Below are 24,057 nucleotides of genomic sequence, written 5' to 3' on the forward strand. Positions count from 1 at the left end.
TTTTTGTATAGGTTTGTCCAAGAGTTTGACATTAGCAGTCCATGCATGATGAAAGATATACATTTCAGTTATTAGAGAATATGTAACCAAGTATATTCGTTCGGATTGTATAAATGGGCAAAAACAAGATATTAATTCTCATCCAATACTATAAAAATAGTCATAATAGTTATTGTTACACATCAGAATGTCAAAACATATACTAAATAATTGTTGTTACATTTGCCATCTAAAACTTTTTATTTTAGATTAATATCAATCAAATAACTTTTTATCCCTATTTAATAAAGTTGGTGATGTATTCTTTTCATTTGATGGTTTATGGACACGTGACATTGGCATAACGCATAAGGAACTTGACTAAGGGGTGTCATATTCTTAAGGTACAAAATATGGAGTTGTATTCCACCATCCAAAGTGACTGGAATTTTGATTTATATATTTATATTTTTTCCGTAGGTCCAATTCTTTGAATTGTGTTTCATTAGGCCGACATCTTAGTTTCCTTATTTTATTACAATATGCTTCCTAATTTTACATAATGACATTGGATTAAGTATTATATTTTCGTTACTCAGCTTGTTATCCGTTTATTTAGTTTCATGTGAACTCATAATTTCGGATAAAGACTCCTAAATTAATTGTTTTTTATAGAACCATTTTATATTATCAAAGAAAAAGGTCCATGTAACACGCGTTGTTTTTTAAGACATATATTGCAATTCATGTGGAAAATCAACTGTTCATATTTAAGAAAATAAAAATTAAATAACAATGAAAAATTGAAAATAAAAAGATATACTTGGATTATTGATTAGTCACGCTTGAATCAACAGAGTTGAGTGGCATTAGGTTTGATCAAAACCACTATTTGTATACCACTCCACCCATTTGAAATAAGTAAATAATAAATAGAACACCTTTGTGAGTAGTGTACCATCACATTCCAAATGAGTTGTGTAACATCATCTTCCAAGTTTCCAGCCAAGATTTAGCTATTTACTTGTCATCACTCGCTACATGATTGTATTTAATACTTGTATGTAGTGAATGTATTCAGTACTACATATAAGTACTATTTTTAGTAAGAAATCATCATTAGTTGTCCGTTAAGGAAAGGTCACATTTTTCTTCTTATTTTTGGACAAAGTCGGTAAATTATGTTAGTATCTATGGACAGTGAAAAAGAAAAATGCACCGCAATATTAAGTTTAGTTTTCTTTTATAATAACTGGGTTGAAGCCCAAGATACTGTAATGTGAATAGAGACAAAATGAATTCTGTTGAGGCCCAAGCCCAACGTCCAGGCCAACATACTTAAAAAATGTGTAATGCTCTCGTTGAGAGTCGAACTCAAGACCTCCCGCTTACTAAACGGGTGCTCTAACCAACTGAGCTACGAGAGCAGTTTTATTTTTCTTTTACCATTCTACTATTTTAACTAGAGCATGCTTTCAAGATGAACAAATCTTTCGGTAAAAGAAGACCGTGGGATGTTTGGGAGGATGAAATGAACGAGGTAATGGAATGAACATAGTAATTGAATGAGTTATTACCATTTCCTGTTGTGTTTGATAGTCATATTGGAATGGAATGAACTATTAATACATGTTGTTTGGTATATATAATTAAAAAGGGTTGAATGGAATGAGATTTATGCACAATTATAAAAATACCCTTTTTAGTATAGGAAGAAATTGTTGACCGGGTTGTGACTAATATATAATAAAAATAAAATACACTCTTCATCATAATAAAAAACATATGAATCTGATGCATAGTCTATCAATCATTTGTAATGTTTGTCATACGACACAACATAAATCATCATTATAAAAAAAAGTTTACTTAGCATTAAACTGAACTATATCATAAATGACTAAAAAATGATTTATTTTGCACTAAATTAAAAAGTAATATGCTACGTGTGTATCATGTGAGAGTTTATAGCCAATTAACCTCCCACTAGTTGAGATTTTGTAGGAATTTAAGGGGCATAGTGGGTAAATTATTTTTGAAGTTGGAATGGAATTGAAAAAAGATAGGTATGCTGGCAAAATGAAAATTGAGGTATTTTGAAGGAATGAGTTTCTTTAAGTAATGAACCATTCCATTACAAAGTGGTAAACAAACACATCTTTTTCATTCCATTTGAATGCATGATTCCATTCCAGCTTCTATTACAATATATCAAACGTAACTAAAGAGAAGGAGAAAAATTTATCTTATTTGTTTACAATTAAGAATGAGAATGAAGAAGTTACATTCATTTTCATACGTAAAGAATGAGTGAATTTTTTTTTTTAAGATGTTATATGTTATTAACTTTATTATTATCCAAAACTTTCTATATTTTTATATTTATTCTTTATTGGTATCAAACTAAAGAATTCATTTCATTTTTAGATGCTTATTCCTTTTTTCAGTACATTCTCTCTATTACAATTTCATTTTATATGGTTCTTCTCTATCAAATATCCCCTAACACTTAACTATATCCTTTGTTATCCAGGAGGTAAATTAAACACCAAACTCTCAAAAAGTCAAATAGTCTTAGACTTGAAAACCTGAGTACTGCTTTATCATTATTATTAGGCATTAAAACCAATGCTGCAATATATCTACTCTTGTTTTGGAAAAGAACCTTATAATTGCTTAGGACCTACGTCTGGTTTTTGCAAAAGCTTCATGGAAAAAGTTTTAGCCATTTATGTCTGGTCGGTTAGTTAATAATAACATTTGAAATTAGAAGCGGTACCAGGAAAAAATCCACAAAGGAAGCAAAAATAAAAATTCATGAAAAACAAATTCAAAAGGGACAATATGTTAAGAACTTATAAGAAAAACTGAAAAATAAATAAAAAAAATTCAAAACTATATAACAAAATTTAAATTTTTCGAAGGGACATTCACCCCTCTTGGTATTGCCCCTGTCAGAAACTTTATTAGAAAGTGGTGGAACGTTAAGGTTACGTATCCACCCAAACTATTAGGCTTTAATTAAATGGAGTAATCACTTAAACGAATTTTGAATGGCCTGTTGGACTCTTCCTAATCTCCAACTCTAATCTACAACTCTGCTTAGCTAATTTACAATATACATAACAGAGTCTTAAATTCTTTTATAGAAAAGCAACTATCGTTGGATGGGTTCAAACTTTTAGTTACAACCGTTAGATCAAAATAGTATCATTATCGAATTTATCTTTAGATAAACACAACATTAGTCTTTATATTTTATATATCTAATTATATTTAACAATATGTATTACAACCTTTATCTTTTTATTATTAATTTGTATAAAGATCATTATATTAAATTATTGATATCGTATTTATTTTCTTAATTTAAGCAATGATTAATTTAAGAAATCTTAATCTTAATCTTAATCTATACTATAAGATAGTTGAACTAATTACTTATTAACCAATCAAATTGTTCAATTTCATCAAATTGTTCAATTTCATCAAATTGATTTTCGCTTATGTCATCATTTAAATTAACTACAAATTAAAAATCATACTAATCATTATCCAAATATATTATTATATTAGTATTTATATTATTTTGTAGAAAAAGTCTCATTAATTTACACTTTTTTGTTTTCAATCAATAATTTATACCTTTTATCCCTGAATACTTAATTTATATTTATTTTTAGCCATGAGAGAGTTTTTTAAAACTTACAATCATTTAATTAGTTAAAAAAGTTTCAACACACGAAATATTGTTTATAAAAGTTTATTTCAAAACCCTAGGACTTATTAACAAATATTAGATTAAGTATTTATTTATATATTTTTATTATTTAAAAAAAAAAAGATTAGATTTCTATAAATTAAAAATTTTAATATTTAGTTATCACAGAAAATCAGACGATCACAAAACAAAACACGATTTACAACTGAGAGTTACTTGAATACTAAATCTAAATCAATATGAGCTCCATTCAAGATTCATTCAATCTCTAATCAAAAAGGTATATAATTTTTCTCTTTTTTTATATATTAATTTTGCGTAATAATGTTTAAAGTTACAGTTGTCACATAAATAAAGAGTCATAATTGTTATCAAAGAATATAAAAACAATCCTAATTGTTATCTAATTATCATAAGGCAAGTGATTGAAAATAAACGTATGCGTGTTATGGGTCCGAATCATGATCAAATACATATACTTGAATGTTAAGTACATGATTACAAATATGTTTATATTTTAGTTCTAATCTTTCATAATAATATCACATTATGAGTACAACTTGGTTCAAAATATTCTATAATAAAGAAATTCTTATAACATGTGCCTTGTGGAATGACTACGTCAAACAGTTCCATCTATATGTCTCGGCTAATAATGGCAGTGACGAACCTGTGATTATTGTTCTAAAACTTGCAAAATATAACACTTGGAACCTTACATCTTCAAAATTAAAACTTTTTATGATTTAATTGTATGATGATCTAATATTGTTAATATCGTAAACCCGTGTCCAGTGTTGGACACGGGTCTAAAATCTAGTTCATTAACTATCTAAGCCAAGACTATTAAACGAACTGATTCTAATTCTATTAATATTAGTAGTCTTAATGCCCGTACGATGTACGGTTTATATAATATTTGATGATACAATTATATTTATATAAAGAATAGAGAATATGTGGTTGTTAGATACCTAATTTTGGATACAAATCCTTTCACATATTACATGAAACCCCATGAATTGTATAATATATTTGTTTAATTAGATATTAAAAACTTAGCATAGATCTTATCTTCTAAAATAGTTGTATTCGGTATTGATGTTAATATTATTAATTCTTTTTTATAAATTATAAATATATGAAAACTTAATATATAATTAGATATATATATATATGTATGTATATATTAAATTTAAAAATTAGTATTTGATTACAATTAGTTAATTATGAATTAAGAATCTTTTTTTGTTTCACTAAAGTGACACATGTCGTGCAAAGAATACGCCAAGTGTCGATCAAAAATCTTTTTTGTATTAAATCTAAAGAAAGATTAGTATTTGATTACAATTAAGTAATTATGAATTATGAATTTTTTTAAGTACACCAAAAGTGACACATGTTGTGCAAAGAAATGCGCCAAGTGGCGATAAAAAACATACACAATCATGTTTTAGTATATTGGTAGATTATTATTATTATTATAATTATAATTTTATTTATTTATTTTTTAAAAAATATTATTGCATTCAATATAAAAGAAATCTTTTACATGAAGTTAGACCGGAGTCTAGATACAAGTTGTGCTCCAATTCCTTTTGGAATACAAAAATATAACTTATGAAAGATATAAATACCACTCCTAGCATTATTTAAGTGAATAATAGAAATAAACTTAACACGTGAAAGTGTGTCTAAGGCCTTTTTATCGAATTCCCCAAAAGCAGAGAAAGCGATGGTATGAACTTGTATATGTTGTCTTCACATTTTGATCATTATTATTATTATTATTATTATTATTAATTTCATTTTATATAAAATAGTTTTTACACGAAGTTGGGTGAGAGTCTGGATACAAGTGATAATTTGACTAATAATTACCACAAAATAATTATTATATTGACTTATTATTATTATTATTATTATTATTATTATTATTATTATTATATTGACTTATAATTAATTACCACAAAAATCATTACAGAGTGATAATTTGACTAATAATCTAAGCAACACATAAGATCAAGATAAAAAATAAATGGATGAATGCTTAAAATGTAACCAAAAAGGAAGAGAAATGCGGCTGGAAATAATGTAGTATTAGGATAGAAATGAGGCAAAAAGGTTACTAAGTTTTTAAGCCTTGGGGCTTAAATACCCAAGGCCCAACTTACAATATTAGCCACTCTAGTATAAGAAAATACAATTCAATACAAAATTTCAATAACATGGAGTGTGACATAATAAACTAAGTGACTAATGACATGATCAAAATTTATTTCGGCTACGTATGTATATCTACATATACGAAGACGACCCCTTCGGGGATTGGAATGGGTGGTGCTGGTTAGTATTCTTTGGAGTAAAAGGGGGTTCTTGGTGGTTTCTTGGGCTATCCGTCGGGGATGCTGCATCACCAAAATCTTCTAGATCATCGGATCCCACATAGTGTTGGATCACTAGTACTGAAACCGTAGCTGCAAAATCCGAAGATGCGAGCAAATCACCAATTGCTCCTAGCTCCGGGCATTCACTCCAGTCTGTCAACCCAGCGGTCAACGGTGACATCCCCTGACCTCTCCCTACGATAAACAAATCGTGGTCGTTATCAACTGATCTTATCGCTGCCATTGTTTCCTCCCCGTTGTTCACCACTGTTTCGTTGTAAACTATCGACCCCTCATTTGCTATCCTTGCTTTGAACTGGTTTATAAACTCTTCATCTTTTTGTCTCTCTCTATCGCTATCCGTCACCACCGTCAAAATTCCAGGGTCATCGTTTCTACCAGAAGTTTGTGGTTCACCGGCAATAAACCGCATAACTGTGAGAGTGTTGCTTGGATGGCCGGACATACGCCACGCGAATGCTAAAGCTTCACGGTCATCTGGTCCGCCAATGAATACAACAGCGATATGGTGTGCAATCTGATTTCCAACGGCGATCCTGGAGGTGGCACCGAAGCCTCGGTCCACCAGAATGCCAACCGAGCAAGGAGAGTTGGCCAAAACATTTTGATTAATTAGACGGTAAGCAGGGTTTGTAGCTTCCATTCCGCCGTCTACTGTTTGTTGCTTATGAAACGGGAGGATGATAAACGCTACACGTTTGTCCTCCGCAACTCTACAAATGTCTTCATGCATAGTGGAGTAAGGGGAGATTGCAGTAACGGGTTGGACGGATATGTATCCTGTCTGTTGTTCAAAGTTTTCAAAAGCCTTGATGATGTGATCGGACTGGGCTTGTGTCCTGTTGGCTGCAGGCCGACCAGACTTGCGGCTGTTGTGTACAATGAGCATGGCGGAGGCTCGACCAGTGAGCTCCACCAGGTGGAGGGCGAAGATGCATAGCGGGGACCTCTTAGTTGGGTTGGAGGCTTCCAGAAGGTTGATGATGGTGGGTACATTTCTTGGCGTGTGGATGCAGATAAGGGTTCTCAAATCAGTATCCGGTTTTGTTTTCAGGATGGTTCTGCGCTTGTAGGTTACAGATCTTCTTGCCGGTTTGTAAAGTATTGTCACAGCCGGAGTGATTATCGCCGTCATCACCAATGCAACCATCACCATTATGGCAAAAGTTTTCTCATCCAACACCTAATTCATTTCTTGATCGTTAGAAATTATTAGAGTACGTGCATAATTTCATCAAAATTATACGAGTATTAATTAAAGCCCTAATAATGTAATTACGTACCTTCTGATCCTTTCCAACGTTGAGGACAATCATTTCAACTAGGCCTTTAGTGTTCATTAGAAATCCAAGAGCAACTCCATCGTAGAAGGGGATTTGGTAGAGTAAAGCAACCAACAAAGTCCCTGCTATCTTCCCCGCACATGCCAGCACTATCACCAAAGCCAAGATACCCCATGTGTCCGCACCATCAATCGCCCCGATGGACGTTTTTAGCCCACTGATGGCAAAGAAAAGTGGCAACAAAATCCCTGACACGAAATCCTCCAATCTTTCTATCAGTGTGACCCCTAGAGGCCCATTTGGAATCACCAACCCAAATATGAAAGCCCCAAACACGGAATGGGTGCCTATCGCATCTGTTATGAAACCCGAGATCATTACTCCCGTCAAGATTAGACCGATGTAGAAATCACTAACGGTTTCCCCTTCTGGTGTCTTCCGAATAACCCATGATATCATGGGACGAACCACAAAAACACAAAACACTATAAACCCAACACTGGACAACACTACCCATAAAGTAGCAAGGTTAACATTCTCGTTTTCAGCTAACGCGATAGCTATGGCAAGAAGGATCCATGCGCACATGTCATTCACGAGGGCTGATGACATGGCAATCCGGCCAATGTCCGTGTTCAGTAACTTGAGCTCAGCAAGGACTCGTGCAAGCACTGGGAATGCGGTTACAGAGAGAGCCACTCCGAGGAACAAAATGAAGGTGCCTTGTTTAACTAGTTGTGTTCTCTGGTGTAAGAGGAAGGAGAAGGAGATGCCAATGAGAAACGGGAGGACCATTCCCGCAACTGCAATAAAGATTGCTTTCCTACCGGTACGACGGATCACTGCTATGTCCATTTCTACTCCTACTAAGAAGAGGAAGTAGAGAAGCCCGAGATTTGCCATTGTTTCAAGAACCGTAACACTTCTTAGTGGGAATACTGCATTGGCAAATCTTGTACTTCGTCCCATCACAGATGGACCTAAGATAACCCCACCCTGCATGCATGTGTGTGTAATTTATCATCAAGTTCATCAAATGCTAAAACTAATCCGCTTCTTTTTACATCAATATTATCATGATCCAGTGGTCAAGATTTTAATTTATTTATTTTACATTAATACCTTTTTTCACAATAACCAGCTATGTGATAACTATTTAAGAGTATAATATAGTTGTACGGAGTACTAATTAACCAATAACATACATAAATATATATATATATATATATATATATATATAAACGTTGTATATTTGTAATTGTTTGTATGTCTTTGTATTTTATGTTTTAAGAAGACAAAATGAAAAAGATAAATTCTAAAATACACAAATACCCATATGTTTAATGTTATTTAAACTTAAACGAATGACCAAGAGGACAAAGTTCCATCCATTTAAGCAACCATGTTTATTCGTTTGTTTGGCTAAATTTGTATGAATGTACATAAAAATCATTTAGGTACAACCTTAAACCGGTAGAATCGATTGGAGTAATTACTCTCATAATGACCCGATTAATCAACAAATGCAGGATATAATTAAATAAAAAAATGAAAATAAGAATTTCCATATTAAATGTTTTTTTGATGTTTCAGAATTTGTATAATTACATAACCTTGACATTTTGGGTTTTGAGAAATAACAGAATAAGAAAAATTAAGAAGCCAATGAGAAGGCCAACTTACAAGGATCTCCGAGATAACACGAGGCTGTCGAAATGGCTTCAAGAGGAAAACGAGAATGCGAGTAGTAACAACGACGAGAATAAGCTGCAAAAGGAAAAGCGAGAGCGAGTAATCCAAAGGGTTATCTCCTTGCCATATTCCATGGGTTGTGATCATCAACGGAGCATAGCAAACGATTGTCTCTTGTGAGGCGTTTTGAGGCGGCATTTTCAATGTTATATCCAAATGCTCCTGAATATCTAGATACAACAACGCCTATATGCATGTATATATAGATTCAAATTATCCTTTAATCAATCGATAATAATATCTCATGCAAAATACAGCACTCAAATTAACGTTAGATACTTGATTGATAACAATATTCCAATCATATAAAGGGCGGAGAGAGGAGTTCCAAGGTATGAAGAGGTTTGTTAACTAGTGGGAAGAACCATGCCCATTGATCTATTGAATTGGCTAAAACTTACTTAATTAAATCCCTAGCTTTGACTAATTATTAGGAGTTGCCTTTTGTGTTAAATTTCCTTATAAATTTAGGAAATAAAGTGAGTGATTTACCTATTTTTTCTATGGGTTTTAAATCTATCGTTTACCTCATATTTTTGCAAATCTATCTTTCGGTATTTATTTAAAGGGCGCGGGTAATGGGGGAACCCTAACCCCGTACTACAATTGGATATCCATCAACTCACCCGTATGAGCCATATGATGTCGCTAAAATACCTCTATCATAATCCACACATGATCTGGGTACCCCAAAGGATCGAACCCACGTATTTAAACTTAACATATGGGTCTAGGCTTCATTGGTAACGGGTACCTTAAAGGAATTATTTTTTGTGCCCAGCATGGATCGAACCTGAAACCTTAAGGTCACCAAGTGTTTGCCTTACCACTAAGCTAATTACTATTTATTTAATTAGTTCATATAAATCAATAAAACAACACACATGTAAAAATAATAATACTAATATATAGCTTTTGACACTAAATATCGATGTAACCATCTTATTTAGTTAATTAGTTTGTATCTATATTGGACCTAGATGAGTTTTCTCCTCCATATTTTGGATTCCAAACTGATAAAAGACCGCCAGAGTGACCACGAGCTAGCCGAAGAAGCTGCGAAGTCGAATTGACCATATATTGCCCCAAAGCTCACGAATGTGAAACAAATTAGGGGTACACATGAAAGTTTCTTGAATAGAGCAAAAATTGACACGATGTTTAGTAAGTAACGCAGCTACCTTTTTGATAATTTTTTGTGGATCCTTATTACCCCCGAGATCGCAAATATTAAGAAAGATTACATTAATCGGTATTTACATTAATAATCTTCAAGATGGCCTAGTGTTTAAGGTGACTTAGTATTTAACATCGTGGAAAAAGTCAGGCGGGGAAATGTTCGAAAACGGTCAAGGGATACAACCTGGTTAATTGGTTATGTCACTAGCTTCTTGAACAAATTATATATGTTCGTAACTCGCATGTTAACTTTTAATCACCATAAGTTTTAGTTCTAAAGTTACATAAGGAAGGGTGCTTTAGATATTGGATACTTAACAACCGAATTATATTCTTTAATCAAATGCGCGCTACGGTTTGCAAGATTAATTTTTTCTTCAACATATCTTTAATCACACTATAACTCTCGTACAAATGTATTGTAGCACACAAAACAAGTACACATATATTATAGAAATACATTATAACCGGACAAAAGTCCGCTTATGTAAATTTTGATGAGTGAAGAACACATGATCAATTGATCCAAGGCGATCAGTAAGCATGAGGATTGGCATGGAGATGCCCCTCGATTGCCTTGAATGTTTTCTTCAATGCTTCTTTTGCGACGTTAAGGTATTCCTCGGTAAGGTGAGTGTCTCCTTTGCAGTGATACTCGACAGTCTGCTTGTAAACGCACCCTCCATCAGCCGAAGGTGTAAATTTCATGTGATGAGTTGTTGAGTCTAGTATGCCCATCAAGGCGTCTCCTTCAAAGACCGTGTAACTGATGCAATAGTTTTCTTTATCAACAACATCAAGCTTTGATTTTCCACTCTTGAATGGCATGGCTGCATTATGAATTCGTAGTAGAGCTGAGTTACATGTGATACGCAAATATATATAGGTCTAAAAAACATGTCTAATTGACTAGCTAGTGAGTTTCATTCTTTACTAGTATTATCATTTTTCTTTTTTCATATTACCATGTGTGTTAATCATCAAGTTGTTGATAATACTTTTAGCCACACAATTTAGACATCACATGACTTATATAAAAGAAACTATATATTGTAGCAAACGCGTTAATTAATAATATCATGATATAAAACCGAAACAAATTAATGTACACTAACCATCGCCAAAGAAGACGTCCTTAATGGTTCCGACGCCTCCATCACCTTGGACGGTCACTAGGGATTTGTATGTTCCGGGGTCGACCTTTGGTGCAACATTGTCAAAGTCATCATAGGCCTTGAAAAGTTTGGAAGCTGGGAGGGAAGAATGGATCTCAAACTCTGAAGTAACAACAGACATGATTTATGTATATATAGTATAGAGTAGTCGTATTATATATATATAGTTCACTCTAAAGATAGTTTTGCGTTTTGCTTCTATGAATGTGGTATTTATATAGGGTTGTGGACTTGGAAAGAGTTGAATTTTGGTGCATTATCCTGTTTACAAAATATATAGTGGGTGGTTGCATTATTTCAACATCTGTTTGAACGTTTCTTGGTTCCAAAAACAGACCCTTTCTAAACAAATTTTATATTACAACTTGTTACCGTTTGTTATTTACATACCGGCTATTAATATATCTTTCTAATTCATCCTTTCTATGCCATCTTTTGATGATTTTAAGCTAACTTTTAAAAAAATTAATTATTTTCTTTATATAAAATATCATATCAATCAATTATATATATAAAAAATAAATAAATATGTGGCTGTTAAATACCTAAGCTTAAGTATATAATCTATTACATACTACAGTAACTTTTAAGTATTTATTGTATAATAGATACGGAGTAAATGATTAAGCTCCCATGTTTGGTTCAAATGGTAAAACGCGCAACGAGCCAGCGACTGAACATAAGTTCGTGGGTTCGAAACCTGGTAACCTTTTTCCAGCTGTTCGGAAAAAAAAATCTAATTTCACCAGTCCCAATTTAAATGTCATATTTTGTTTTTCAAAGTTTTTCTTTCGCAACTTTGACAGTAAATTATTTTGTTTGTGTTATACAATACTTGATGTAAAATATACCGATAGATAGAGCTTTACATGTATTTTTCATTGATATAATTTTCATTAGAATTTACGGGCACATAATCCCTCTCTTATATAAATTAGGTGAAACATTTCAGTGTGACGATACAAACAGCTCAATCATAAAAAAAACCATCAATCTCACTCTGCATTAAAAGAAAATATGACACATTGTTATATCTCTTTTCACTCTCTTGTACTGCCATTGTCAACAACGACTGTCAATCACTACTGACTACCAAGGTCTACCGTCCGTATTATGCAACACCATAAAACAAGTATCAACATATAATTTTTAACAATTTATTGAATACCATAAAAAACATTAATAATTAAATCTCTCTAAATATAATTAGTTACTGTCACATTACACATTTGTAATACTTATGTTATGTTATATTGGCAATCAACACCCATTATGAGACAATTCTTACCTTTTCTTTTTTGAATGGCAAACAATTCTTAACTTAGTTTCTAACATATTGTAACTAATATTAATTAATTTCTAACCAAACATATATATGTAATTATTACTGCATTACATTAATTATACAACACACTGCACATTTTTTCTTGGTATTCATTTAATCATGTATTTATTTTTTTTAACATTATTTAATCATGTAATTCATCTAATTTTTCTTCTATATACAGCAATTAAGAATTCTTTAATTATTTATTAATTTCTTTTGTAATTTTAAAATCATATAGAGCAGGCGATAATTATTGCCGATTGAAGAGATTATATACGAGTAAAGTTCTACCATTAATTAAGAGAAGAATCATATAATTTGAATATTACACATACAATCAAACAAAAGATATAAAATGTTTACATTGAACAAGTCTTAAAGCATCATGTGAACATGATTGTCGACTTCTTAGCACTTGTATTTAAAAATCGTAAGCATCATCATGCGAGCCATGCAATTAAGTAGACTTCTTAGCACTATTATCTCGAATTATTATTATTTTTTGAACAGTATTATCTCAAATTATAGGACCGTCCAATAATTCTCCTTCGACGTGTGAGGTTCAATTGAGGATATGCTTTGATATATAAATATTCCTTTACATTTATATCGTTATCAATTATATGTTTAATTACATTGTTTATGATCTACCTTTCAAACGACTTCGTTACAAAAGTACATATGGATCAATTGTAAAAACCGATTGACCAAGTCATTGTATTGTATAATATATAAAGAAAGAAGAAGCCAATTTAATTCCAACAAGATAGTCACCCGTTTTTACCCGTTCGAATTCGATCCGAACTTAACTGCCCAAGAAAGTAACGGGCCAAGTCATGTGTCACGTTTTGGTGCACTTCCGAATTTCGGGTCAGACCGGGTCCACCGGTTTTTTTCATGTGCATGAACAAAAGTCCATTATACCCAAGAACCGAATTGAAACGCGCTAGAACCCAGCCCGAGCCTATCCGCACGAGAGGCTAACGGGTCGGGTCACGGTTGTACAGGTCGGACTGGTTTTTAACTCGTACACATCCCTAGTCTAAAGATTAGACGTACAATGTCTCATATTCAAACTATTTTAGAAAAAATATATTGGTGCCCAGGAAAGAAATTGAAAACGGTTAATATCCATATTAGATCACTAGAGGCCTAGAGGGATACCCGCACAATACGGTAGTGGAGATGACGACGAGTGGTGATAACGACGTTCGTCGGCGGTGATACCGGTGTGATTATTGATATAAAAATAATTGATTTAAAAAAGTTTAATATATCATATGTTTAGTTTTAAGTTAAAAGTTTATCTTTTCTCAGATATTTACGATTTCATCAAGTTCCCATCTCATTAGTTGCAGTAAGTTTACAACATAATATATACAAGAAGATAAATACCAGATATAAATGTTATATCTTATATGATAAACCACCTACACAAAGTACACTATAAAGTTTCGTGCGGTTTAGACCCATGATTTTTGTATTTATATTGTATATCATTCGCATTAAGTTAAGACAAAGATATAATTCTGGAATGCCATATACTATTCTTGAAACATAACTCTAATCATTTTTAATCTCAACTTGAACAATTATTTGACTTCTTGCCATGGTTTTCTTTCTTAATGCATGATAACAGGCCATTTTTCTCAATTGAGAGGAAATTAATGCCCATTTCTTGGGTTGATTATATATAGTTGATGTGACAATTAAGGTTAGAAAATGACATGAAGTTGTCATATGCCACGTACGTGGTTAGGTTAAAAGTTAGCTAGAGGTAGGCAAAGTTATCCATTTTTATGCAAGTGCGTGGTATTTTTTTGCTGAATATAATGACCGATTCAATATCAAATGTCAACTATAATAGTTAGAAACTTAGAATGTCATCAACTATCTTTGTCTATTATGTAATTCATTTGGAAAAGAATTTTCTTGATGGGTATGTAATGATCTTATAAATTCATTAACTGTAGTCTGTAGATAGGAGACTTTTGTTTACATAATTTCTTTTATATTTGACCTTCTCAAAAAACTAACCAACAATCAAATGCTGATTTTTCATCTCAAACATATATATTCCCCCTCCCTCCTATACTATGTCAGTATGTCTGTAGTAAACTACAACATTCCTATGTTTGAACCGAAGCTTATATGCTAAGGGAACTAATTTTTACACCAGACAAACTATACATGAAACTGTACAAATTCTGGATTAGACTATGCATCAATTTGATTGATTTTTACCTCTTATTGGATTGACCCAATATAAGTTACGCTTTGTGTCCATTAACTCATTAAATAACCTTTATTTAACCCATTGGGCCAATGGATTTATTGGGTCGTTCTAAAATATGTCAATATGTCACTTCACTTTTTCCAATTTGATTTTGGTATTAGTTCCCACGAATGTAAGAAACTTTGAACGAATATCTATAATAGGAAATAACTAAAGCTGTGTATATTGTATGTAAACAACTTTGAAATAATGTTTATTGTATGTAAGAATTTTGTTTCAACCAATTACAATCTGACAAGTGACACCTGTATATGGTTGTCATGTATATTTTCTTACATACAATAAACATTTTTTCAAGTTGTTTACATACAATACACATAACTTTAATTTTTTTCTACTATAGACATTCGGTCAAAGATATTTTTTTCTACTATAGACATTTGGTCAAAGATAGTTACATTTTATGAAAGTCTTTCTTTAAAATATTTAAGGTCAAAGTTTATATAGGAAGACTTTGAAATTCAAAGTAAGACCCATCTAGTAGAATGGAGGGAATACTTAAGTTTATGTTTTGTCAAACGATTGATATCGAAAATTCGATGATCTCATACAACACTAAAAACAGACATGGATAATATCTGTGAATAAAGTCATATTCTATAGAAATATTTAATAATGTTAACAAAAACAATACATGAAAAAAATACGGGGTTATTTTTCATAGTCTTATCATGAAAACCACATATATATCTCTCAAAACGGCAGCGTTTTTAACATTTATCTATACATCCGACACTTCACTTTATCTCGTATTATTGATTCATTTCCCAACTCACATTCACATCTTCTCCAAACACAAAAAAAGGAAAAAAAAAAGAAAAACAATCAATATCTCAAAAGAGCCTTCCAACTCAAACACCCCCAAACTTCTCCCCTTCTACTGGAAGGCTCTTTCTTTCAATCTCCAAAAACATATAACAAAATAAATATATATAAAAAAAAGAATAATTCAAATCGACAAGATCTGTTGTCATACTCATAAAGGTTTCATCTTTATACCAATCTTGAAATATATACATGTACATACATACATACATACATACACATCCACACTTCATTTTTTTTTACTAAAGTTTCAAGATTTATTGTAATTAGCAATTCCCAGTAATTTATTTTGTTATTATTATGTGTTTTTTGTTTTTATTTATTTTTTAAAATTTTAATTTAAGGTTTTTCCTTATTTGGTTAATGCAGATCTTGCTCGAATCTATTCAATTGGTTCAATAAAGCACTAAAGGTACGATCTTTATACAATCTTGATATATATAATTTACATACATATATATTGTATATGTAGACATACATATGCACTCGGTATCTGTTATTAATCTTCAAGATTATTTGTAATAAACAATTCCCAGATTTTGTGTGTGCGCTAAATATTGAACTTTAGGTGTTTTTTATTTTTGATTTAAATTTGTGGGTATTGCAGATATGGGTGAAATAATGGATAATAATATGTCTGATGTGATGCCCAATAGTGATTCAATTGAAATAAGAGAGGTATGGAATGCTAATCTAGAAGAAGAGTTTGATTTGATTCGAGAAATCGTTGATGATTACCCATATATTGCTATGGATACCGAGTTCCCTGGGGTTGTGTTAAGGCCTTTAGCACAGTTTAAGAATATTAATGATTATAATTATCATACTTTGAAGGATAATGTCGATATGTTGAAGTTAATACAATTAGGTTTGACGTTCTCTGACGAGAATGGGAATCTTCCTACGTGTGGGAGTGAAAAGCATTGCATTTGGCAGTTTAATTTTAGGGAGTTCAATGTGAATGAAGATATCTTTGCTAATGATTCAATAGAGATGTTGAGACAATGTGGGATTGATTTTGAAAAGAATACGCAAATGGGTATTGATGCGTGTCGATTTGGGGAGCTTTTGATGTCATCCGGTATTGTATTGAATCCAAATATTTGTTGGGTGACTTTTCATAGTGGGTATGATTTTGGGTACTTGCTTAAGTTATTGACTCGAAAAGAACTGCCCAAGACTCAAGAGGGGTTCTTTAATTTGATCAACGTTTACTTTCCGATGGTTTATGATATTAAACACTTGATGAGATTTTGCAATCATCTTCATGGGGGTTTGAATAAACTTGCGGAGATCTTGGAAGTTAAAAGGATTGGTGTTTGTCATCAAGCTGGGTCTGATAGTTTGCTTACGTCTCATGCTTTTAAGAAACTCAAAGAAAGTTATTTTGATGGAGCTACAGAGAAGTATGCAGGTGTTTTATACGGATTAGGAGTGGAATCGGAAGTGCAAAATAAGTAGGGAAAGAAATACATGAAGTTAAGTTTGCTTTCGTCTATAAGTGTTGTTGCCGCTTTACTACTTGTGTTTGATAATGTTTTTCTTGATCCTTAAATTATCATGAACCCATAATATAGGGTCTTGTAGTTGGAGTTATGTAAATTAGAGTTGAATAACAAGTTATGGCATTTCAATATATCTTGTGCCTTTATGTTTCTTATAGTGTTCTGGTTGTCTCATAGCTCTTATACTTGTGGCTGTACTATTGTGTCTTTGGTTTATTGTTTGTATGAACAGTTTTGAGAATCTATGAAACTTTAGCTTGGTTTCTTTCAGTTTGCACGAGCTTGTTATCTTGGTTTTTATCTATATTATATTTGTATGTATGTAATACAGATTTCAAAGATTATGCATATGTCAAACAAAAGCATCTCAAAGATCGTATGCTAAACAAAAGCATCTCTGAACGTGTATACATGGATTGCATTTGTTTACAGCAAGCAATTGAGCATCACATACTTGTTTGATTAGGGTGCATACCTCCAATAAACTTGAATCAAATTTTATCAGTAGAAGCAATGTTAAGATGGTGTATTTTTCATGGTACACCTTTCTAAGATCCATAAAACCAATAAAATACAACTGCAAAAATGAAAGATTTGTAATCCAAGTTCTGTGTGTGCTGGGATTCAGCTTCCAAGGATGGCTAGTCTTCGCTCTATGAATCTTCACTTCTTTTTTTGTAACAGCAATGTTCTACATGAACATATGATCGAAGAAAGTCAATTACGGAATTGATTATTGATGACTAAATAAAGATTATGACAAGTGATTTCATGAATATCAAGATAATAATGCTACTTCTATCAAAGAAGCAAGTAGGAAAAGAGTTGCAGTGTTACCTGGAGAACTAAGTGCGCTACAAGCCTACAACTGCAAAAATGTATTCTAAACTGCAAGAGAGTTAAAATCAAAGCAAAACAAGTCTTAATATTTTTGAAGTATGAATGTTAAAAACGAAGATAACACAACCCAACATATGTTAATTAAATGAAAGCTATACTTAGCATCGAAAAGTATGTGCGAGATCATTTTGTCTCTTCAGAATGCAGTTGCCTTTGGTTGGGTATGGGTTGACTACTCAGATGCCTTCCAATATTTCACAAGAATGCCAGATTTCATTGAAGAGGTTAATCTATCTGGTTAAAGGTTCTAGCTGAATTTCTGATCTTTCTGAAGAACGGGCTAGTTTTTCTACATTTACTCCATGTATCCTGCTTGGGTTTAATAGATCAGTTTCCTCATCATCACCATTACCCAAGACCCAACGGCCTAACCCGAAAAATCTTTCTCTTAGTCTCCTCTGACTAAATTCCAAATATACTATGGTTATAACACCCACCAAAATCCAAACTACCAATGCCCACATCAATCCTCTAATGTTTTCACCATCATATCTATCCCCTAAATGTTTCATCCCACTAAAAATAGCAACAAGGCCAACAAGAATTGCAAATCTGCCACAATAAACATGTATATATTCCCAAATAACTCGTTGGGGGGATGAATCTTCACCATCATCAGCTTTTTTAGGTCTTAGGTAAGCGTTAATAGGTTGTATGCAACCCAATATTATAGTCAATATTCCAAATTTTACATGGAATGTGTCAATGTGTAAAACCCGTAGCTCAGCCACAGCAAAAAGAATTCCAAGGAAACTAATAGTTAAACCCGACCACTGTGAATAAACATGAATCTTGAACCATACATTACCATTTAAACTTTTCATGTATCGAGCAGCCAAGATCCCAAATGGAAAAAACATACCCCATGCAAGAAACATCATAAACCCGTGTACTGCTAACACGGGTCGTAAATTCTCCTCTGCCTCAGCCGAACCACGTATAAGTGAAACCCTGACCGGTTTGCTACTCGTCATTGAGTGCATATTGCTTAGAGTCAGGTGGTCTGCAGACCATTTAGCCCCCATGGCCCATATGACCTTTAGAGGAGACGTGGGCTCCACAATGTTCTTGCATTCAATCTTTTTATGTCCATCACAATTTGGATCCAACGGTCGTGTAAATTCTAGAGTGATGACACCTTGTTCAGACTTGCATCTTACATATGTTAGATTTTCCTTTGTTGGATGTAAACTTTGAGCATTCATACCGTCAATCCAATACGTGTTTACATGACCCGTGCCATTAGAATCAACCCAACCAACATATGCAAAACTGTTCACCATTTTAGACCCGAACCCAATAGCAAGATATCCACTTTTTTTTTCACCTCGAGCTGCAATAGATATTGACTTTTTGGAGAGTGTCCAAAAGAATGTAACTTGCTGATCATCCAGAAGAACATTGTTGTTATACATATCACCAAGACCTCCATCAACTACTTGAACCTTCCAGCCCATTTTTTGGGCATAAAAAGACTGATAGTAGACTTGATTAGGAGTGTTTCGGTTAGGTGCCCATTCTAACTCCTTGGGTTTAGACCGCACCCCATGTGCCTTGGACCCACCTACATAGATGGTCTCCAATAGGTTTCTTGATGTTGCATTTCCACCAAGTGGGTCAGAAGTGATATAAAATGCCACGTTATGACCAGCTTGTATTGAAAACTTCACTGGGACCCCTCTTTCGACTCTTAAAAGCGGTGATTCTTTCTTGTTGATATACAAAACCTTAGAAGGGTTTGGAGGGTTCGGGTAATGCAAGCTTGGACCTGTTGTAACAACGAGTGGCTCTTTCTCTTCTGCTATTACAAGTTCTTGATCTTGCTTATTTTTGGCATCAAGTGGGCCTACACATTCATTTACACTCTCTGAAACATTAACATGAACATGACCATAAGTCTTGAAATGGTTTTGTGGAAGGTAATGAGGTATGACTGAATCAGGTGATTTGATCAAACCTAAAGCCCATATACAAGTCATGTTCTTTTTATCATCTACATTCCAATCATACTTTTTGTCAATAGATTTTAACGGTCTTTGATACCGAACAAATGAGACACCATCTTTTCTATGCCCATAAACCAAAACTGTATTGTTAACAGAATCACGATCATCAGTATCATCAACGTACATAGTATCCGGACACACACCTTCAGCCTTACCATTCTTGTTAATCGAACACTCACTATACTTAGTTACATGATAGTCATCCACAAACGGCATTCCCTTATCAGTAAAACCCGTCACTGCCACATCTGCACCAAGCATGTGATCGTGTTCTTTAAACGGATCTGCCCACCCAAAAGCCATATAACTTTGAATATCAACCGCCCCTTCTAACCCAATATCAATCACATTGTCTTCCACTCTCAACGTCCATCTTAACCTAAACTTATCCGACAAAATCTTACAACTATCAAACATAGTAGGCTGTCCATCAATCTTAAAAACAGAACTCCCTGTAAAATTACTACTACTAGACGGGTCAGGGGCAGGGGCCGGAGAATCACTTCTTTCTTCCAAAACCACATGCCCAAAATCAGACGCTAGCGATTTCTTCCAAATAGAAACAACCTTAATGTCATCCCATGTTACATTACTCATTAAATCAACAATAAAGGTATCATTTTTATATGTGCTAGTGTTCAGTTTATGATCAGATATAATAAACCCAGATGTTAAATTCTCATAAGAATCACCAGAAGCACCCCACCAATAAACATCAGAACCACCGGGAAGCATATCGAATTCTTGAACCTTAAAAGAACAGTCATTGATGATACTAAATGACCCTCTTACCTGATGTTGTGACATAACAAACTGACATGTGAAATTAACTAATGAAGTGTTGGTCTTTGGGCAATTTTGATGAGAATTAGAAATGGTGAATTTGCATAGGAATATTAAAAAACCGAATGAAATTAATAAAAATGATTTTGCATTTGCCATTCAATTTGATCAGAATTTTGAGATCGGAGGTGGTTTTTTTTCAAAGATTTGAAAAGATTGTTAAAGATCACAGGATGAAATAAGAATGGCAACGAAAGGTCACCTTTTTAATGATTATGATCACTGGAAATCGGTGAGTCTGGACATTGGCCATCCAAAGAGAGAAATTTTTGGAAGGAGAGTTTGCTGTTAATCTGTTATGTCTTGGGTCTGTATTTTTTTACTTTTGATCCCTTGATAATGTGGTTTAGACGATAAACGACACATTAAATTAAGGCAGAGAACTTGATATCCATTTTTAGCGAAGGAAGACATGCATACAAACTAAATGTGTCGTTCAAATTATATTATACGAGAGCAAGTACTCGCGCGCTACGGCGGTGAGATGATGGGGTGATAGGTCATAGAGTGTGATAGCCAAATGACTTAGCGTCTTAGCCGTACGGGCTCCGCCCTCGGATTTAAAAATTCGTCGAAAATATATCGAATGACATCTCTAATGAAAGAGCATGTAAATTTAAGAACACCCATATAATTTTTATAATTTATCGATGTACGATTTTTGAGATAAGATTTTGAATGATATGGAAGAATAAATGATTTATGGAGGAGAGAGAAAACAAATGATTGGTTGAGATTTGAGAAGAGAAAGGGTGTTAGGTAAATATAGAATTGAAATATGAGCATTTTGGGAAAATAAATGTTGAAACTTAAAATATAAACAAGGGAGATTTGCTTTATAATGTAGTATAGATATAGATATACAAATTATATATATATATATATATATATATATATATTATGCATCTTTGTTCTAGGCGAGACTAGATAGGTTAAGTGAACTTTCGTTATTTATTGAATACCAGTAACAAAAAAGGGTAGTGGGGAAAATCCTAGCCCCGGTATCACAATTGAATACCCATCAACCCATCCTGTATGAATTTATTGAATACCAGTAGCAAAATGTTACTCCGTATTTAGCAAAAGTATATAAAAAAAACATAACTGTATGTAAAGAGATATCAGATAAGAATCTTCTAAAGTTGATTCATTTAAAGTTAGATCACCCTTAAAACTGTGTTCTTGAGTTTTTCTAAGGAAAGGAATACAAAAGAGTTTATGATAAATTGTGTTTTTGAGTTTTTTTAAAGGAAAAAAAAAGGAAATGAAAAGAAATGACTTGAATGGAATTTCTAGTTGATTTTGTTCAACAAATTTTCTTTCCACATTTTTCCTTGCCTCTGGAGACAGAGGTCATGTGTTCGATCCTCATCTCATGCAAAGGTTGGAAGGCCTTTTCTACCATTTAGGTAGAAACTGGAAGCAGCCTTTCTATTTAGGTAGAGGTAAGGTCTGCCTACATCTTAACCTCCCCCATACACCGTCGAGGCATTGGGGCTCAAAACCCGTAGAAGACGACACTGAGCAGTTACTTACTTTCTATTTGAGATGATTTAAAAGGATGAAAACTATCCCCTTTCTCTTCCATTATCTTCTCTTTTCATCTTTTCATTTTTTTTAAAAAAGAAACTAGAGAACACAGGGTAAGTTTTGGATGAAATTCAAAGATTAAAATTCAAACTTGATATTTTAATGTTAATCCTTAAATTTATTTTAAAGTTTAATGTTGTTTCAATTTTACCTCCCAAAACCACAATAAATGGCTGGTATGATGTTTACAACATTGAGGCTACTTGCCACACTGGCATGGTGTGGTTTCATGTTTGGTTACTTGGTGATGGGGTTTACGATCTCATATCGTGCATATATAATACTTTGAATGTTTTATTTATTATCTAATAATAAGATTAAAATGATTAAAAAATACAAAGGAAAAAAAAAAACCAAACAAAAAACCAAATCATAAAATTTTTAGTTTTCATAAATAAATGTTTCGATTCGATTTCTAATTTAACCAAAAGACAACCCCAACCACACCCTATTCACCTTAACAAGTCAATAAAGATAGACTTACATTAACTTGATTATAAGTGAACTTAAATGGTAACTATTTGATAGCACACAAATTTATACTTCTATTAGTTCTCACACCCTCATTTTTAAAAGTAATTACACAATAGTTATATACAGAATTACTAAATTATCCTTAATAAATGCTCACTATGAAAATAGTTTATATAAAATACCAAATTTGTCTTTAATGAATTAATTTATACTATAAATTTTTATTTTAATAATTAACAACTTTTATCTTCTAAAATTTCAACTATCACAATTACATTAGCTTACACCACTTGACACTGCCACCACCGCCAATAGTACCATCACCGACAACAGTAGACCGTCATCCCCACCATCACCGTCGCATTACGCAAGTACCTGCTTGTTTAAAAATCTGTTGTCGGTGCTTTGTCATTCCTTTTGATTCAACATACTAAGTCTTTACATAGAAATAGAAAGATAAACGGGTAACAAGGTGCGTTGTCATTCCTTTCTCATGTAACAAAACTAAGATGTTTAAAAACTTCATTCATATATTACTCTGTATGATCAGTTGGAAACTTGTAAATAACGGCCTCATGCGTAAAAAAACGAAATGTATAAAAAGTTATCACATAAAAAATATGAAAATGACTGGAGAATTATTGGATACCAAATGATACATGGGATCTAAGATTCTCATGTAATTAATTTTTTTGAAAAAAAAAGAAAATAATAAAATATGACAATCACCATTTAAGATACGTGGACCAAAAGATTGGATGAAGGAACTATATCTTCTAGAAATATTACTAAAA

At 32.8% G+C, this 24,057-nt stretch overlaps 4 protein-coding genes and 1 non-coding gene across 5 annotated transcripts; 1 reads left to right on the forward strand and 4 right to left on the reverse strand.

Annotated features, from left to right (window-relative positions):
* Positions 1 to 1,332: 1,332 nt before the first annotated feature.
* TRNAT-AGU lies at positions 1,333 to 1,406 on the reverse strand. Its single transcript has one exon. It is a non-coding gene; the product is annotated as a tRNA-Thr (tRNA).
* Positions 1,407 to 5,998: 4,592 nt separating this feature from the next.
* On the reverse strand, positions 5,999 to 9,285 carry LOC122583763 (cation/H(+) antiporter 15). The gene is made up of 3 exons (XM_043756135.1): positions 9,075 to 9,285; positions 7,392 to 8,387; positions 5,999 to 7,291 (listed from the first exon to the last, which is right to left on the reverse strand). The coding sequence occupies exons 1-3, from the start codon at positions 9,279 to 9,281 to the stop codon at positions 5,999 to 6,001; spliced, it is 2,496 nt and encodes an 831-aa protein (XP_043612070.1). The 5' UTR covers positions 9,282 to 9,285.
* A 1,392-nt stretch (positions 9,286 to 10,677) lies between these two features.
* LOC122581780 (root allergen protein-like) lies at positions 10,678 to 11,618 on the reverse strand. The gene is made up of 2 exons (XM_043754059.1): positions 11,438 to 11,618; positions 10,678 to 11,152 (listed from the first exon to the last, which is right to left on the reverse strand). Exons 1-2 carry the CDS (start codon positions 11,616 to 11,618, stop codon positions 10,857 to 10,859), a joined length of 477 nt encoding a protein of 158 aa, XP_043609994.1. The 3' UTR covers positions 10,678 to 10,856.
* Positions 11,619 to 15,878: 4,260 nt separating this feature from the next.
* LOC122581779 (probable CCR4-associated factor 1 homolog 6) lies at positions 15,879 to 17,600 on the forward strand. Its single transcript, XM_043754058.1, has 3 exons — positions 15,879 to 16,104; positions 16,315 to 16,357; positions 16,553 to 17,600. Exon 3 carries the CDS (start codon positions 16,555 to 16,557, stop codon positions 17,404 to 17,406), a length of 852 nt encoding a protein of 283 aa, XP_043609993.1. The 5' UTR covers positions 15,879 to 16,104; positions 16,315 to 16,357; positions 16,553 to 16,554; the 3' UTR covers positions 17,407 to 17,600.
* Positions 17,601 to 18,580: 980 nt separating this feature from the next.
* On the reverse strand, positions 18,581 to 21,298 carry LOC122580811 (cytochrome b561, DM13 and DOMON domain-containing protein At5g54830-like). The gene has a single exon (XM_043752973.1). It carries the CDS (start codon positions 21,296 to 21,298, stop codon positions 18,581 to 18,583), a length of 2,718 nt encoding a protein of 905 aa, XP_043608908.1.
* Between the last annotated feature and the right edge of the window lie 2,759 nt (positions 21,299 to 24,057).

This window comes from Erigeron canadensis, chromosome 9, assembly GCF_010389155.1.
Source record: "Erigeron canadensis isolate Cc75 chromosome 9, C_canadensis_v1, whole genome shotgun sequence".
NCBI lineage: Eukaryota > Viridiplantae > Streptophyta > Magnoliopsida > Asterales > Asteraceae > Erigeron > Erigeron canadensis.

What these genes read in the sequence shown, in the direction of transcription:
- LOC122580811 (XM_043752973.1), bottom strand. Translation starts at nt 21,298, where the DNA reads ATGGCAAATGCAAAATCATTTTTATTAATTTCATTCGGTTTTTTAATA.
- LOC122581779 (XM_043754058.1), top strand. Translation starts at nt 16,555, where the DNA reads ATGGGTGAAATAATGGATAATAATATGTCTGATGTGATGCCCAATAGT.
- LOC122583763 (XM_043756135.1), bottom strand. Translation starts at nt 9,281, where the DNA reads ATGCCGCCTCAAAACGCCTCACAAGAGACAATCGTTTGCTATGCTCCG. An exon ending in GTGTTATCTCGGAGATCCTT is followed by an intron (nt 8,388 to 9,074) that starts GTAAGTTGGCCT and finishes ACATGCATGCAG; the next exon opens with GGTGGGGTTATCTTAGGTCC. An exon ending in ACGTTGGAAAGGATCAGAAG is followed by an intron (nt 7,292 to 7,391) that starts GTACGTAATTAC and finishes GAAATGAATTAG; the next exon opens with GTGTTGGATGAGAAAACTTT.
- LOC122581780 (XM_043754059.1), bottom strand. Translation starts at nt 11,618, where the DNA reads ATGTCTGTTGTTACTTCAGAGTTTGAGATCCATTCTTCCCTCCCAGCT. An exon ending in GGACGTCTTCTTTGGCGATG is followed by an intron (nt 11,153 to 11,437) that starts GTTAGTGTACAT and finishes TTCATAATGCAG; the next exon opens with CCATGCCATTCAAGAGTGGA.